We start from the raw sequence: 15,020 nt of genomic DNA on the forward strand, positions 1-15,020 counted from the left end.
TTTAAACCGCTACATTGTTGTTAAATGAGCTTAGTATGTTGTTTAAATTGCCAGTATATAGTGCGTTTTGCTTACATTTACTTTAATTCCCACATATTAACAAAAACTTGGCTTTCCTTTAAGCCAATTTTATTTATGAATATCCTAATCAGATAAAAATTGACGATAGAGTCGCAGGCAGATAAAGTTTTACGTTTCTCTCAAAACCAACCAATCGACACCAACAAGGTAAACACCGTACAACCGATTAAGGAGTGGGCGGGGCATATTACAGTCAAGTTCAGCAAGATTGATAACATGACTGTTTAATCACAACACTGCACTTTCTGCGTTCCACCAATCAGATACGCCCAATAGTTTATAGCGTCAACAAGTTTGGTTGCGCCGTACGCTCGTTCTCAACCGGTTGTCTTGTTAGAGGACGTTTGAGTCACAGTCAAGAGGGGCTCTAACATCAAAAATTCACTTTAATACAGAAAATACTCACAAATTCAAGCCAACATGTTCTCCCGCATCGCAAGACCAACAGCCACCCTCGCCCGGAGTTTGTCCACATCCTCCCAGGTAACATTTGTCATGTTTGTGCACATTTATCTAACGTTACCTAGCATTAGCCTCGATGATGCATGAGTTTAGTGGCGCTAACATGTCAATCTGAGAGTATAACTATGTTCTCCTTGTTCTTCATTTTAAACTATAGTATTGCAAGTGAACAAGGTAAAACTAAGCTAATGCAAGTAAAATCAGCGTGCAGTTAGTAAAGGTAAATGTTACCTTGATTGACATTTAGCCGCCACTGTAAGTTAGGTGTTGCACGTGAACCTATGCTTTCAAGTCATATGGTCATGATTAGGTTTATTGAGGATGCAAGGATAATTTAAAGTGATCTATGGATCCTGTGAAATCCTGCTGTGTGGCAAGGGGAGGATTGACGACCTTGCCAACTCGTGTAGTCTGCCTGGGTTTCATCCTGGTATGGGAAGTATTACTTTGACTCATGTCCCCTCTTCAAAAGGTCATCATGGTAATCAACCACCGGGTCCCTTGATCTGTAAAGGGGTATCAGACCTTGCTGTTGTGAACATCCAGGCCGGTTTTGTGCAGTTTTTGCACATCCCGTTAGATTTTGACACCACTAAATGTTATTGGCTGGTTGCCTATGAAAACAGCAAATACCTGGTTTTAAAACTTCACCGTGTGTAGTACTATCTAAAGGTTTAATTTATTAACATTATTATGGTTGTATTGTAGTGTAATGCCTGTGGTTTGTGGTTTACCATTTGGAATCACAAGAATAAACCGGGTTAACATGTTGTAAAAAACTAACTACTTTGTTTTCACTAGTTTTTACATATTTTTACAGATCCTTTGTACAAATCCCTTCCCTTTCACCATGAGTGACTGTAAAAATTGTGACTGGTATATTTCCTAATTAAAAAGGTCCCAAGGTCAAGATCATTAATATTTTGGGTGCGACCTCTGTGCTTTTTTTTACTAAATATTGCTGTAAATGCCGTGTTTAAGATCTACCTTGAGAAATTGTTGATTTAAAAAAAAAATGTATTTACTTTACATAACAGCCACATTTATGATTGATTATCTTTAATATATATTACACCCAGTCATAAAAAGCAGTAAATCTAATGCCCTATTGCGTAAGAATGTCACTTTACTGCCTTGTTGATATAACAAGGGTGGGTCAGCCCATATTGAGACATGTTGCTTGATTACAAATCTTGTCTCCTCCCAGAATAATGCCAAGGTAGCTGTCTTGGGTGCCGCCGGTGGCATTGGGCAGCCCCTGTCCCTCCTCCTAAAGAACAGCCCTTTAGTGAGCCAGCTCTCACTTTATGATATCGCCCACACTCCTGGAGTGGCCGCTGACCTCAGTCACATTGAGACAAGAGCCCAAGTCACAGGATACAGCTCTAGATCCCATAGGTTAAATTTTAGTTTGACAAATGTAATACTGCTTTGAACAGGATCATTATACAGTTAATATGTATTGCATTGCAGGATACATTGGGCCAGATCAGCTGGGTGATGCTTTGAAAGGCTGTGAAGTTGTTGTCATCCCTGCCGGTGTCCCAAGAAAGCCTGGTGGGTATACTTCCTTTTTTTTTTTTTTTACATTTTATGTGCCCATGAAAATATGTCTAGACAGGTGGTTGTTAAAAGGGCATAAATAAAAGTTGCTGAATGCATTAAGATACCAATTTCTGTTTTTTTTACCTGGTATGACTCGTGATGATCTTTTCAACACCAATGCCACCATCGTGGCCACACTAGCAAATGCTTGTGCTATTCATTGCCCTAAGGCCATGATTTGCATCATTTCAAACCCAGTAAGTAATTGGTCATAGGATAAAGTAGATCTTATTATAGTTAAGATACAGCTTCATAACTGCTCAGCTCAATGGCTGTGGACTGTGACACTGTATTTATACATCGCAACTAATAATTTTGAGCACCAGTTAAAATACAGCATGATATTAAGATGCTGTTTGGCTTATAGTTGTGAATTCATTGTGAATTCAGGTGAACTCCACTATCCCCATCACATCGGAAGTTATGAAGAAGCATGGCGTCTACAACCCCAACAGAGTCTTTGGTGTCACAACACTGGACATTGTCAGAGCGAACACTTTCGTCGCTGAGCTCAAAGTTAGTTTCATGGTTGCTTAAATTTATGACAGACAAGAATAGAGAAATGAACTTTGAATTTGCTTCATACATTTTCGTTATGCTGCTTTCAGGGTCTTGATCCCGCCAGAGTCAACGTGCCTGTTGTTGGAGGTCATGCAGGAAAGACCATCATTCCTCTCATTTCACAGTGCAGAAATCATTTCAGAAATTGTTTCTAGCATATTTTTTAAGAAATGCATTTACACAATAGGAGGATCCCCAATAATTATAAACAATTGGGTATTGCACAAACTTTAAAGTTTAAAGGAGTTACTGTATATTATTTGGAGAAATTATAAAGTTAATCTCATCTTTTTTTTCAGTGCACTCCCAAGGTCGAGTTCCCTGCAGATAAATTGTCTGCTTTGACAGGCAGAATCCAGGAAGCTGGAACTGAAGTTGTAAAGGCTAAAGCTGGTGCAGGTACCGTATCAACTACGACCAAACTCTATTCAGTTTGGACAAGTAAAAATACAATTGAGATAATCTACGGTATGAATTTTTTTTGTGTAAACTGAATTTCTTTGTTCATAGGCTCTGCGACCCTGTCCATGGCCTACGCTGGAGCCAGGTTCACATTCTCTCTCCTCGACGCCATGAACGGAAAGGAGGGTGTTGTTGAATGTGCGTTTGTGAGATCCGAGGAGACCGAATGTAAATACTTTTCCACACCTCTTCTGCTGGGGGTAAGTCCATCTAAACCTTCTGTAGTTGTATAGGCCACACTGTAGGATACAGAAACTCTGCTTTAAATTTACACTGTCAATAAGAAAAACGTGATTGTTGCTTTTTTCTTTTCTCAGAAAAATGGCATTGAAAAGAACCTCGGCCTTGGTAAGCTCTCTGCCTTTGAGGAGAAGCTGATTGCTGAAGCCATGGATGAACTTAAAGGCTCCATCAAGAAAGGAGAAGACTTTGTTGCAAACATGAAGTGATCTGTGCTTGCGTCAATACCTGTGAAATGTAATTAATTTATATGGTTGAGTCATTGTATGTCAACTGGGTTTCAAAAAAAATATTTTCATCATGTTGAAAGATATGCAGACAGCATTTGTATGGATTAAAATGGTCAATTCCAGTCATCAATAAAATGGCCTGCTTTACCACCTCTATATATCTCTGTTTATTTCAGTTTAGATTATTTTAACGATCACTATTTTGCTATAAGTCCTATTATTTATGTATGTTTGTATGTACTGTTAATGAATAGATGTGTAACAAGAAACTCCGATTAGTGTTAAAGAAGATTACATATATACAGAAATGGTCTTAAAAGGATAGTTCACATAAATATATTTGTTCTGATGAACACAAAGGTAGATATTTTAAGGAATGTTTGTGACATCGTTCATGAGTCCTGTTCTCTTCAATGGTAGGAAAAAGTATACTGTGAAAGTGAATAGGGCTAATGAATAGCTTGGTTACATTCTTCAAGAAATCTTCCTACATCAGAACAAAGAAATTTATACAGGTTTGTTTGTTTAAATGATGACAGAATTTTCATTTTTGGGTGAACTATCCCTTAAAATTATTGAGATCTTTAAATGACATTTGGAAATTGTATGTGGATGGGTTTTCACAGACTGAATCAAAGTCATTTTTTGTCATTTACTGTTTTTTTTATATAAAATCATATTGCATAATGCTAACATTCTGTGAAAATATAACCTTGATATCTTTAATATTAAGATACTCAGATTGATATTAATGCCACAAATATAATTTTGGACGCATAAATATTTTAACATGTTCCACACAGTTCAATTATTATCATAAAGAAACAGCTGTGGAAAAAATTAAGAGACCATACTCCAGTTTTGCCTTGAATCATCATTTCTACATATATTGTGACCATTTCAGTCCAGTGTCTCTTAAATTATAACAAAAGCCAGCCACAGGAGTGACATAGTTACCTAAGAGCAATGCCAAGACCCATGAAAGATGTAATAAAGCGTTATTCAATGAAATATATATTTTTTAATTGTTCCTAATATACGTGTAAAAATATTAGCATTGTGTTTTTTAAAAATGAATATTAACTTGTTTTCTTTGCAGTATTCAAGGTCTGAAAACTTTGCATTTTTTTGTCTGGTTTCAGATTTTTGCAAATAAATGCAAATAAAAAACATTACTGATCATTTTACTTAAACACATAACTATAAAATAAATAATAGGCTACATTTAGAAAAACGTATTTTTTCTGCGGCTGTATATTTGTAGTAAAAAGTAAGAATATTTTATTTTGTATAAATTTACCACATGTAAGAGACACTACAAACTGGTAAAATAATTAAGGCATAATGTTTTTCAACAATTTAATGCAAAGGGAAGCATGTGTCTTGCACGATTTTAAATAATCCTACTCCTTCCATGGTTTATGAATATGGACCATAAAGTCCATATAATTTAAATTAGTTTATGAATAATTAAAATTTTGTTATTTTCGTAAAGTGTGTCGCGTCTGCTTAAATGTATGCTTATTGAGAGCTCATTTGCATAAGTCATGATCATTTGCATACGTGGAGGTGAGCGGAAACAGCCCGCCGCCACCAATCACTTCAGGCGTTTCATACGAAAACATTCGTAACCGTATCTTCTGCTACACCATTTAGCAAGTTACCGTTTCCATGACTCTAACGTGCTACTGAATGACAGTCAAACAAGATAAAGCATCGTTACTTCAGAAAGGAAAGTTTTAGGTGTATTAACGGTAACGCAATGGCTGGATTAACAGAGGAGCGTTTGCGCGTGGTCGCGATCATTCACGCGCTGAAGTCAGTTGGCATCCGTGTGAAAAACTGGAAGAACTTTCTGAATGGAGAATCAAACACTGAACAAATTTTCACAGAGGTAATTTTTATTCACGTTGTGGACGATACATGTAGTTCATGATTCATATTTCTCCAATATTTCCCTCAGAAATATGGACTACAACGGTTTGCGTTTGGGCGACACCTGCCCTTGCTCCCTCAACAGCACCTGTCTGAAATGGGCGGTACAGTACCTCAGTATGTTCGATAAACGCTCTTATATGTTACAAAAGCTCATTTTTTAAGATTAAGCATAGTTTAATTATAGAGTAGTAGTTAAATCATACTACCAATATCTACTCTATTTAAGCTTATTTACATGAGTGCAGTAAAACCATGATAAATATTGTTACAAATAATCAAAATTTAGGTGGATATTAAAAAAAAGTATTGTTATTTATTGCTCAATAAATAATAAACAATACCAAAGTGTCTGACATGTTGCTTTTCAGGTTTCTTGTGCAGGCCTGTGGTTACCTGTCGCAGCATCTATATACTGAAGGTCTTTTTAGGAAGACTGGATCCCTGAGTCGCATACGCGGGTTGAGGGTAAAGTCCTTGAAATGCTTGCAAGACATTCATTAATTGTTATGATGGTGCATGACTTCCTTTACATTTAGGTGGTCCCTGCTGACCTGTTGAGAACTACTCGCCTTATCTTAGTTAAATGCTTTTGCTTGTCTAATATATCAAACATGGATAACAAATACACATTTCATAGGCAGATCTGGAGCAGGGAAAGACAGTCTTCCTCCCCCCTCACGCTGACCTCTTGCAGCCATGCGACGTTGCATCTCTTCTCAAGCAGTTCCTGCGTGAGCTGCCATCACCTCTCATCCCTACAGACCTCCAGGGTCCTCTGATTCAGGCTCAGGGGCTTGAGATGTCACATGACCAGGACGGGGCGAGAACCAGAACAACTATGCTTATAACAGCTCTGATTCCTTCATCTCACGCTCGTACGCTGAGATACATCTGCGGCTTTCTGCGTCAGGCTGCAGAAAGGTTTGAAATTTGATTGTGGTCGGAATTTAGGCAACATACTTTGGGAAAAAAGGTCACTTTCATTCTCAGCCAGGGTCTTGCATATTTACTTTGGTGAACTTTGTGGATCTTTGAAAATCTCTAAACTTCTTAACCGGTGCCTATGGCTTGCATCTGTGTGACAAGCTATTGATTTACCATAGTATTATAAACCGTGTTTTCAGTAAATATACATGCGATAGGATACTAACATTCCTAAAATGTTTGTAAGCAGAAATGCAAAGCTCAAATTTCAATGAAATAAAGTTCATCATTTCATCCTTTTGTAGTTGACATTACATCTGTTTATGCGTTAAAATAGTGTAAGGGAGCGTGTACACCAAAGCATTTAAATGCGGCTGAAAACGGCAGGCGGATGCCGATTGCAGGCACTTGCCAACTTTTTCATCTGTGCGCTTTGGTTGCTATGATACTTTTACTTTGTTTATCAGTCATTGAAGATGCGCAGGTTGGTTGTTGTGATATTTGTCCCGCCCCTTGTCCACTTTGATTCGACGGCCATGTGAGAAGTGACATTGACAAGCTGAGTTTTTACCCAAATTTAAAAAAAAATTCAACTCTCGCCATTCTGCGCTGAGCGCAGAAAACCGCAGCCAGCTGCTGGCATTTTTGAAAAGTGCCGCACTTCCATTGAAAACATATGCAGGCCGCTGGCGTAAATGCTTTGGTGTGCACGCTACTTGTTGGTCAAATTTCCCAAACTTGGTTCCATGCAAACTGCTTTTTACATAAAACTGAAGCATTCTTCATTAAGTACAAATGGATATCAAGTTGGTAAAAATGATTCCCTCTTTCCCTGATTTTTCCCATTTTTATTCAGATCCAATGAGAACAGAATGGATCTGAGCAGTCTGGCAGTTGTGATCGCTCCTAACCTGCTTCAGTGTCCAGCACAACCCAGCAAACTGACAGTGGACACTGAGAAACATCTAGACCAGCAGGCAGCAGTCATCAAAACGCTTATTCTTAATGCAGATCGTATTGGTAAAGATGTATGAGATTTGTCTGGTGATTGCATAACTAGTCCTTTGTTGGTTAAAACCCCAGTATGATTGCATTTTTGTGTAAACTGAACTTTGTCTGGTAGGTATTGTTCCTTCATGCGTGCTGGAGGCATCAAAAGCAACAGGGGCGGCAGACACACCCTCTCCTACAGGTGGTGCCATGTTCAGTAAAAGAACAGGACTCAGTGTGTACAGAAGCCTGAGACGACAACGGAGAAGAAGTGTTGGTGGTAAGATTTTGTTGATAGGATTCCTACATAAGAGGGTTTAACCTATGGTGAAGGTTAGGTTACGTCACGTCATCAACATCTTGCAGTTTTGTCCTTGTTACTTATATCAACGTTATAAAGTTAATCTATTGTCTGAGGACATCTGATAATGATATAGATTTTACTCAATATGTTCTTTCAGAGATATTTGTAGATGCTTTTTCTAAACTGAAGCCAAGCCGTACTCCCACTGGACCACCTATATCCTTAGATGTTATGCTTGGTATGTTGAAATCGGAACATTTTGAAATGTGAATTCCTCTTGTAGTTATTGCTTCCTAATAAGTAATTTGTCCTTCCAAAGTTCCTCCACTCTCAAAAAGTCCCACCCCTCAGTCTCCAATCACAATCAAACGTAAAGCCGCAGAGGAGATGGTCCCTGAACTTGAAGGGTCTGCTAAAAAACGGTACATCTGTGACTTACTTGAGATATTATATTATAAGATATTATATTTTCCAATTTGTTTGGGAATGACTACTTAAAACTCATGCCTCTGCTGGATATTTTCTTGTTTGTGTGTTTATTATTGTTCAGGCGTTCTTTGCATGACCTAAGAGAAGACAAGCAGTCTTCACTCAGCCAGCAAACAGAGAGTGAGTTCACTTATTTGCACATTTTACATGCTTATCTTCTGATTGGTTGGTTAATGAAGAAATGTTGCTGGGAAAAATCTGTTTATAATCAGAATCCGCAGGTGGTCACAGTCCCCTGGAGGAAAAGACTAGTAAGGAAGATCTCAACACTTGCAAGAAGAGATACCAGACCAGAGAACAAAGGAAATCTTTTTGGTATCTCGGCTTGAGACAGCACTCTGACATATATTGTTAATCTATTGAAAATGGATTGTGGTTTCAAAGGCTATTACGGTCAGACATATAATTGTGTTTTGGGCTTTTCAGGCCAACAGATAAAGAAGAAAAGATTCGTCGAAGAAAAAAATCTCTTCGCTTTTTCACTGTGTCCAACCATGTATGTTCTTCTCCTTTGACATCATTCAGTAGGTTTTCACTTTGACCTTTTTCACTGTAACTTTTTGCTTAATATTTTTAGATATCATTGACACCAACACACAAAGACACTGAAAACTGTTCAGAAGATCACAGAGTTCAAACTGACTATAGGAGTAGTACTGATGCTGATGAATCCCCAAAGCTACCACTTATACTCATTGATGGACCAGGAGGAGGTTTGAATAAGCCTTTATGAATGTTCATCTCTCTATTGATATCTTTTCACATTCTGTTGTGCAAACCTTGAAATTCATCTAAGCTTTTTTCTTTCTAGCAGTTGTCATTGGAAATGAGGTTGAAGATGATCCAGATCTTCTTAACTGCAGTTTTGTTGAACGCCCCAATGACTTTATAAATGGTATGGGATCGGAAGTAGCTTGTGGTCAAAGAAAGGACATAGAGGAACCCTGTGAAGATGAATGCTGGACTGTGCTTGAAGATGACAAGTTTGAACAGTTAGAACATGCACCGATAAAATCTGTAACTCCAAGTGCAGCCCAGGAGCTTGAGGCAATAAAAGAACACGAACAAAAGCCAGAGGAAAAGCCGGTGGAAGAACCACCAAGTAAGGAGTCCAAAGAAGTTAAGAAGAGATCGAAGAACCGATCCCGTCCACGTAGATCCATAAGCTTGCCTGAGGTGACATTGGAGTCGTGTTGTGATGAGATTCCTGAGTTGGAAAAGGAATTTGGTAGAGCTGAACCAGAGGTGGGAAACAGTGTCTGGCCAATGTTTGGAAGTTTGACCCTCTCAGACAAGCAGGAAAATGAAACGATGGATAAGGAGAATGTAGGTAGTAGAGAAGTGGAAGAGATGACAAGCAGCATTAAAACAAGGAAGAATTTTAAACAAGACAAAATGGCAGATTCGACTATTGGTTTCAAAAGACCCCATCAGCGGTTGTCCATGGCTGAGCGTCTTCGAGGCTTCAGTGCTTTGACCTTGCTGCTGCGGACGTCACGGACTGCACCTCAGTTTCGGGATAAGCCGCAGGAATGCCTTCAGAGGGGTGCCACGCGCCTTCGAAGGCAGGGGGCACGCCGGTTTGGTCGGTCTATCAGTCATGAGGGAGTATCAGAGAGAGCACAAGAGAGGAGTCCTGAGGGATCACCACCATCAAATCAGGCTTCAATAGGTATATGTGACGCTAGCCCTGATTCAGGTGTGGAGTCTGTGGATCATGAACTGATTAATGACTTGCATAGAGAAGAAACAACACACAATTCTCCCAAAGGTCATTCAAGAAATGATGAGATTGTGGATTGTTTTCTAGCAAGCACAGATCAAGAGCCAAAGTCTCCAACAAACAAAATGGAGTCCTTAAGTAAGCAATCAGACCAGCTTAACAAACCCACACCGGATGTGGAAGAGTCTGATCTTTATAAACTGTTGGATCAGAAATGTCACATTGATGATCAAGAGGAATATCGTTTTCAGCCTCTTGAAGAACATCAAGTTGTAACACCTGTTTCTACAAGTCCAACGTTCTTCCAGCAGATGGTGCCATTGAATCCCTTTGAAGATACAAGCCCAGTTGAAAATCTGAAAACAGATCAAGTTTCTTCTCTCCCCAAAAGAGTTGAGCAAAATCCCTCATGGCTGGATTCCAGTCCCACATTTCAGTTTGCACCTTGTAAAGCTTTTGGGGCTTTGATGCTTGATGATATTGTTTCTGAAGATGACACCAATGAAAGATTACCTTATGATTTGTCTCCTCCAGCATTTCAATTCAAACGTCCGACCACTCGAAGACACTACAGAGACTCTCCCCGCTGGCCCTCGCATGAGGTCCGCATGTCTACTTGGAACCCCGTGTCCCTTTAAACGTTCTAGTTCTTGTTAATTGGTTTAATAAATATCAGTTCCCCATGAAATGGCACTTGAATCTGGTTTGTTACATCAGATTGTTCAGTTATGGAACAGTGATTTTTATCGATGGTGTTTTTGTTTGTCAAATTTTGTCTTTGTTCTTAATAAAGTTTTAATAGTTACTTTTTTATGTGGTTGCGTTTGTTTTGTAGGAAGAAGAAAACAAATGTTCATGTTTAGATATTGGAGTGAATGATTACATGGTTTATTCCTCACAATGGCAGTAAATGTGCACTTCAACTGTGGAAGTTTAGCAACAACCTGGATTTTTTTTATCATAAATAACGCTGTTTTGGACAATATTTTAAATTATGTAGAATATTCAAGTTCGATCTGTTGACTTGTAGTGCATCAACATGTGTTTACTGCTATGCACTTACATAGGAAGTTTATGAGGAAGTGTGAGCAAGTTTTATAGTCACAATGAAACGGTAGTAGTAGTTATCTATTTCGTATTGTGATGTATATATCCGAGTTAAAGGCTTCTGTAATGAGAAAAAAATGAAGGGTGGGACTTGATTTTGTCCATCAAGAATTGATTGGTTCGTTCAAAGTTGGGCCATGTTGCTAATTGCTAATCTTCTCAGCGATCTTATCCTGGGCAGAAACAAGTCTCTATTAGCCCCGCCCTTGCACCATTCCTTGTGACAGGAAGTAAAGAGATTTTTTTCGAGGAGGGGAGGATTTTAATATTTTTGAAAGATTATGACGGGACATGAATAAAAAACTAATATTGCAATAGTGTTTCATAAAAAGTTTATATTTTTAATTTCATGGTAACTTTAAGTGATGCTTTTTTGCGAACCACACTATAAAAATTCCTTGCTGCACTTAAATGTTTAGGTTTAAACAACTTTGTAGCGTTTTTCGGAGAGGGTTTAGGTTAATCCAGGACTATTTTTTTATTTATATTAGGTAATTTAAGAAGTTTGTACAAATATACCTTACAAAAAACACTACAGTTGTGCATCTTAAGACAAAACAATGGCACTGATATATGTTAAAATTAAACTATACAAGGTGTTTTTAAATTAAAGCAGCTCAAACATGCATTTTATTCGGGGATAAGCCCTGTCCGGGAAACCGTCCCAAAAATTAATTAGTCATTTAAATTGTTAAAAGTCGCTATAAATTATAGAAATAAAATTGTAAGAACTTAAGCCCATTCAGCTTTTTTATTTTATTTTTACAAACTCCTCACTAGTCAAGAAAGCTGAAATGACTTAATTCAAGTTGTTTAAACGTAAACATTTAAGTGCAACGATTTGCCCAGCAATGTCTGACCAGTGACCATCCGCTCCCCATTAATTTCTAATTGTTTTTAATTCTATTTAAAGGCGGAGTCCACGATGTTTGAAAAACGCTTTGGAAAAGAAGACGGGCCGACTACCAAAACACACTTATAGCCAATCAAATCAAATCAAATGCCGGGTTGCGTATGTGTGGGGCGGGTCTATCAACAGAAGGTCCAGATTCTATTGGGGTAGGGGCGTGTTTGTTTAGGTGATTTCAAATATCAACATTGGCTTTCAAACATCATGGACTCCGCCTTTAAGTCATATAGTGTAGCATTATAGCATCATGTTTTTTTTCTACTGGATCGCCTAATCTGCCCAGCGACAACCAACAGCTTCCTTTAACTTTTAATACATTTTTTTTTACATTTTAATTCTCATAAAATGTATAATATAGTACAGTGGTTCTCAAACTGGGGGCCCCAGTTTTATGAAATTTTATGAAATACATTAATTTATCATGAATTCTGTGTAATTAAACCTAAAAAAATATAAGGCTACTAACCAACAGCACTACTTTGTACAATTTAACGTGTTTTGCTTAAAATGTTAAGTTTTAGAACAATTTAAATGTTACATTTACAAAAAATTTCTTTGGGGGCCGCAAAGGAATGCACCGTACACAAGGGGGGCCGCACGCCGGAAAAGTTTGAGAACCACTGATATAGTATATATAGTATATCTTCTATAGGATCAGCTAAGTCTGGCTCTCTCAAGGTTTTTTTTCTCCCAAGGACTTTTTCCCACTGGGTTTTTCTCCTAGGAGTTTTTTTCAACCCCTTGGGAGTGACGCTGTACTTTGCTACTTTAGTGGTCCTCTGGTTTTTTTGTGTTTTCTCTTGTTCTTATTAATGTAAAGCTGCTTTAGAACAATTAAACAACTGTGAAGAGCGCTATATAAATTGAATTGAATTGAAAAAAAAACTTTTTTTTACTGTGTTAGATATGCGTTTTTATGTTGTAATATAATTATTGGTGGAATTATCTGCTATTAATTTGCTTTGGAAATGTAAAGTGAAGAGAAGGCATTAATACAAAAAAACTTTATTCAGTGCTAGTTTGTAAAACAATTACTTGATTCTTCTGCAGTTAAATCAGTGATTATGTTTCTTTTGTAAGGCAGGTGCTCCTCCTCTTTGATGTTGCAGTTGTAAATGGAAACCAGAGAAGGTGGTGCTGCCTGTTGATCTCTCTGAACCCCCATTACCAGAACTCACAGGCAGCCGGCAGGACAGGAAACAGAGACAGAGAGAGGGAAACCGAGGCTGGGATTTGTCCCAGCAGGAATAAAGGGATCGCGTGTACCTGTAGATCTCCAGCACCATGGCAGAAGGTGGAGAGGGAGAGGATGAGATTCAGTTCTTACGAACGGTAAGTTACATTCTGGTGCACTCTTGATTCCTAAAATCAAAAATACAAGTCATGGAAATGTTACAGTGCTTTTTGATCTGTGAATTTGAAAGGTTCTTTAAGAAAATTCATTTAGTCAAAGGTTTTGAAATCCTGAACTGTGTGTACACATGTGTCAGAGGTAAAGTTAGGAATTAAGCACATTTTGACAGCTTCCTCATAGGTTAATAAAGTTTAATCAAAACTTGGAGTGGATTGACACGGACAGGTGTGTGGATTTGCATTGTTGTCTATTTATACATTGTGAAGTGCAGAGGTTGGATTGTCACTGTTTGAAACTGGACATTATGCTTGGCACTGCGAATATGATAGCAACATATCACCAAGACTAAGATACAAAACTCTAGGCCTGGTTTCAAGGCCAGGCCTTAGTTCAATTAAATGTTTAAGGATCTTTTATAAACATGCCTTAGAAAAAGACGAGACAAATCAATGGCACTGACATATTTTAAGCTGATCTGTCATTGCTGTAGTTATTTTCTGATGAGACAACTCCAACACTTAGTCTAGGACTAGCCTTAAGCCTTGTCTGTGAAAGTGTGGATAGATTATATATACCGTGCCCTTCATAAGTATAAGGACAATAAAGGCAAAATTGCACACTGGTGCCTGTATTGTCAAGCTTAAGAGAAGCACATCCTTGACTTAAGTGGTGTAAATTCATGCTGGGATTGTGTCAGCTTTAGGGTAAACTTTGGGTCATTGTTAGAAAAACAGATCTTTGTTTGCTCTTGTCAAACAGTAGCTTGCAATATGTCTTTATGTATTTTATTAGTCCTTTAATATGATTGAGACAACCTTTGAGTGTAAAAATATTCAAGTTTTACAGCAGGACCCTCTACTTCCCTTTCCCAGAATTTAATGTTTCATATACGAATCTGTGCTATCATCTTTTTAAAGTGAGTGGGAAGTATGACTAGTACTTTACATTGTGTAAATCCTATAGATTGGGATTTACCAAATCATCAATGATTCAGAAAACAAAAACATACAGAAGCATCATTCGAGGCATTGCTGCCATTGTTTTTATTATGTTCTTTATGAGCTCTTGGTCTATAAACAGAGATAGGATTAGCAGCTTTCTAACATGGTCTTAAATCAACACCTGTCGCAGTCTATTAAAAAGTTTGGTTACATTTCCCAGTTCATATTTACAAGTTTTGATTCACATTCAACAGTTTTTTGATTGTAGGACCTTCACACTTATGCTGTCATTTAAGGGTTTGGGGAATTTAGAAATTGATCTTTTACGATTTCTATTTGGCTTTTTTAAGCATATTTTGGGGTCATATCAAATATATCTTGACTCCAAATATTGTAGGTGTATACACATCTACAAAGAGCCGATCATGTTACTGAATTACAATCATGATATATAATGGTCTATTTTGTGTTTAAATATTTGTGTATTTTGTGTCATGGAAATGCTCGATGTAATATTTAACCAAACGTGCATCTTGGTGGCTTGGCTATTGAAATTTGTGAATACAATGATGCATTTTATTTACACACTGGATACTGGGCTGATTTTTGCTCAATTTTTTATGTTTTTTGTAGGGATGCACGATATATCGGCCGACATATCGTTATCGGCCGATAACTGCTTATTTTTTAATATTATCG

General features: G+C 37.8%; 3 protein-coding genes across 5 annotated transcripts in view; all 3 read left to right on the forward strand.

Annotated features, from left to right (window-relative positions):
* Positions 1 to 377: 377 nt before the first annotated feature.
* Positions 378 to 3,797, forward strand: mdh2 (malate dehydrogenase 2, NAD (mitochondrial)). The gene is made up of 9 exons (XM_073874387.1): positions 378 to 564; positions 1,751 to 1,916; positions 2,014 to 2,097; positions 2,233 to 2,345; positions 2,539 to 2,664; positions 2,757 to 2,831; positions 3,006 to 3,108; positions 3,220 to 3,371; positions 3,489 to 3,797. The coding sequence occupies exons 1-9, from the start codon at positions 502 to 504 to the stop codon at positions 3,618 to 3,620; spliced, it is 1,014 nt and encodes a 337-aa protein (XP_073730488.1). The 5' UTR covers positions 378 to 501; the 3' UTR covers positions 3,621 to 3,797.
* A 1,392-nt stretch (positions 3,798 to 5,189) lies between these two features.
* On the forward strand, positions 5,190 to 10,814 carry LOC129446809 (uncharacterized). 3 transcript variants are annotated; one of them, XM_055208162.2, is made up of 13 exons: positions 5,190 to 5,535; positions 5,605 to 5,693; positions 5,948 to 6,044; positions 6,217 to 6,500; positions 7,360 to 7,523; positions 7,627 to 7,773; positions 7,955 to 8,035; positions 8,117 to 8,219; positions 8,348 to 8,406; positions 8,499 to 8,601; positions 8,713 to 8,782; positions 8,864 to 8,999; positions 9,098 to 10,814. In XM_055208162.2, exons 1-13 carry the CDS (start codon positions 5,404 to 5,406, stop codon positions 10,645 to 10,647), a joined length of 3,015 nt encoding a protein of 1,004 aa, XP_055064137.2. In that variant the 5' UTR covers positions 5,190 to 5,403; the 3' UTR covers positions 10,648 to 10,814. The 3 variants fall into 3 exon arrangements, with proteins under 3 accessions (XP_055064137.2, XP_055064138.2, XP_055064141.2); XM_055208163.2 differs by having other exon boundaries at positions 9,101 to 10,814; XM_055208166.2 differs by lacking the exons at positions 5,190 to 5,535; positions 5,605 to 5,693 and having other exon boundaries at positions 6,221 to 6,500.
* Positions 10,815 to 13,163: 2,349 nt separating this feature from the next.
* The window catches only part of ryr1a (ryanodine receptor 1a (skeletal)), a 74,861-nt gene continuing 73,004 nt past the window's right edge, over positions 13,164 to 15,020 (forward strand). The window contains exon 1 of the mRNA XM_073874392.1: positions 13,164 to 13,358. Within this exon, the coding sequence (XP_073730493.1) occupies positions 13,311 to 13,358 (48 nt within the window). The 5' untranslated portion in view covers positions 13,164 to 13,310. The remainder of the gene's footprint in view (positions 13,359 to 15,020) is intronic.

The sequence above is a fragment of the Misgurnus anguillicaudatus genome, chromosome 12 (assembly GCF_027580225.2).
Source record: "Misgurnus anguillicaudatus chromosome 12, ASM2758022v2, whole genome shotgun sequence".
In the NCBI taxonomy this organism is placed as follows: domain Eukaryota; kingdom Metazoa; phylum Chordata; class Actinopteri; order Cypriniformes; family Cobitidae; genus Misgurnus; species Misgurnus anguillicaudatus.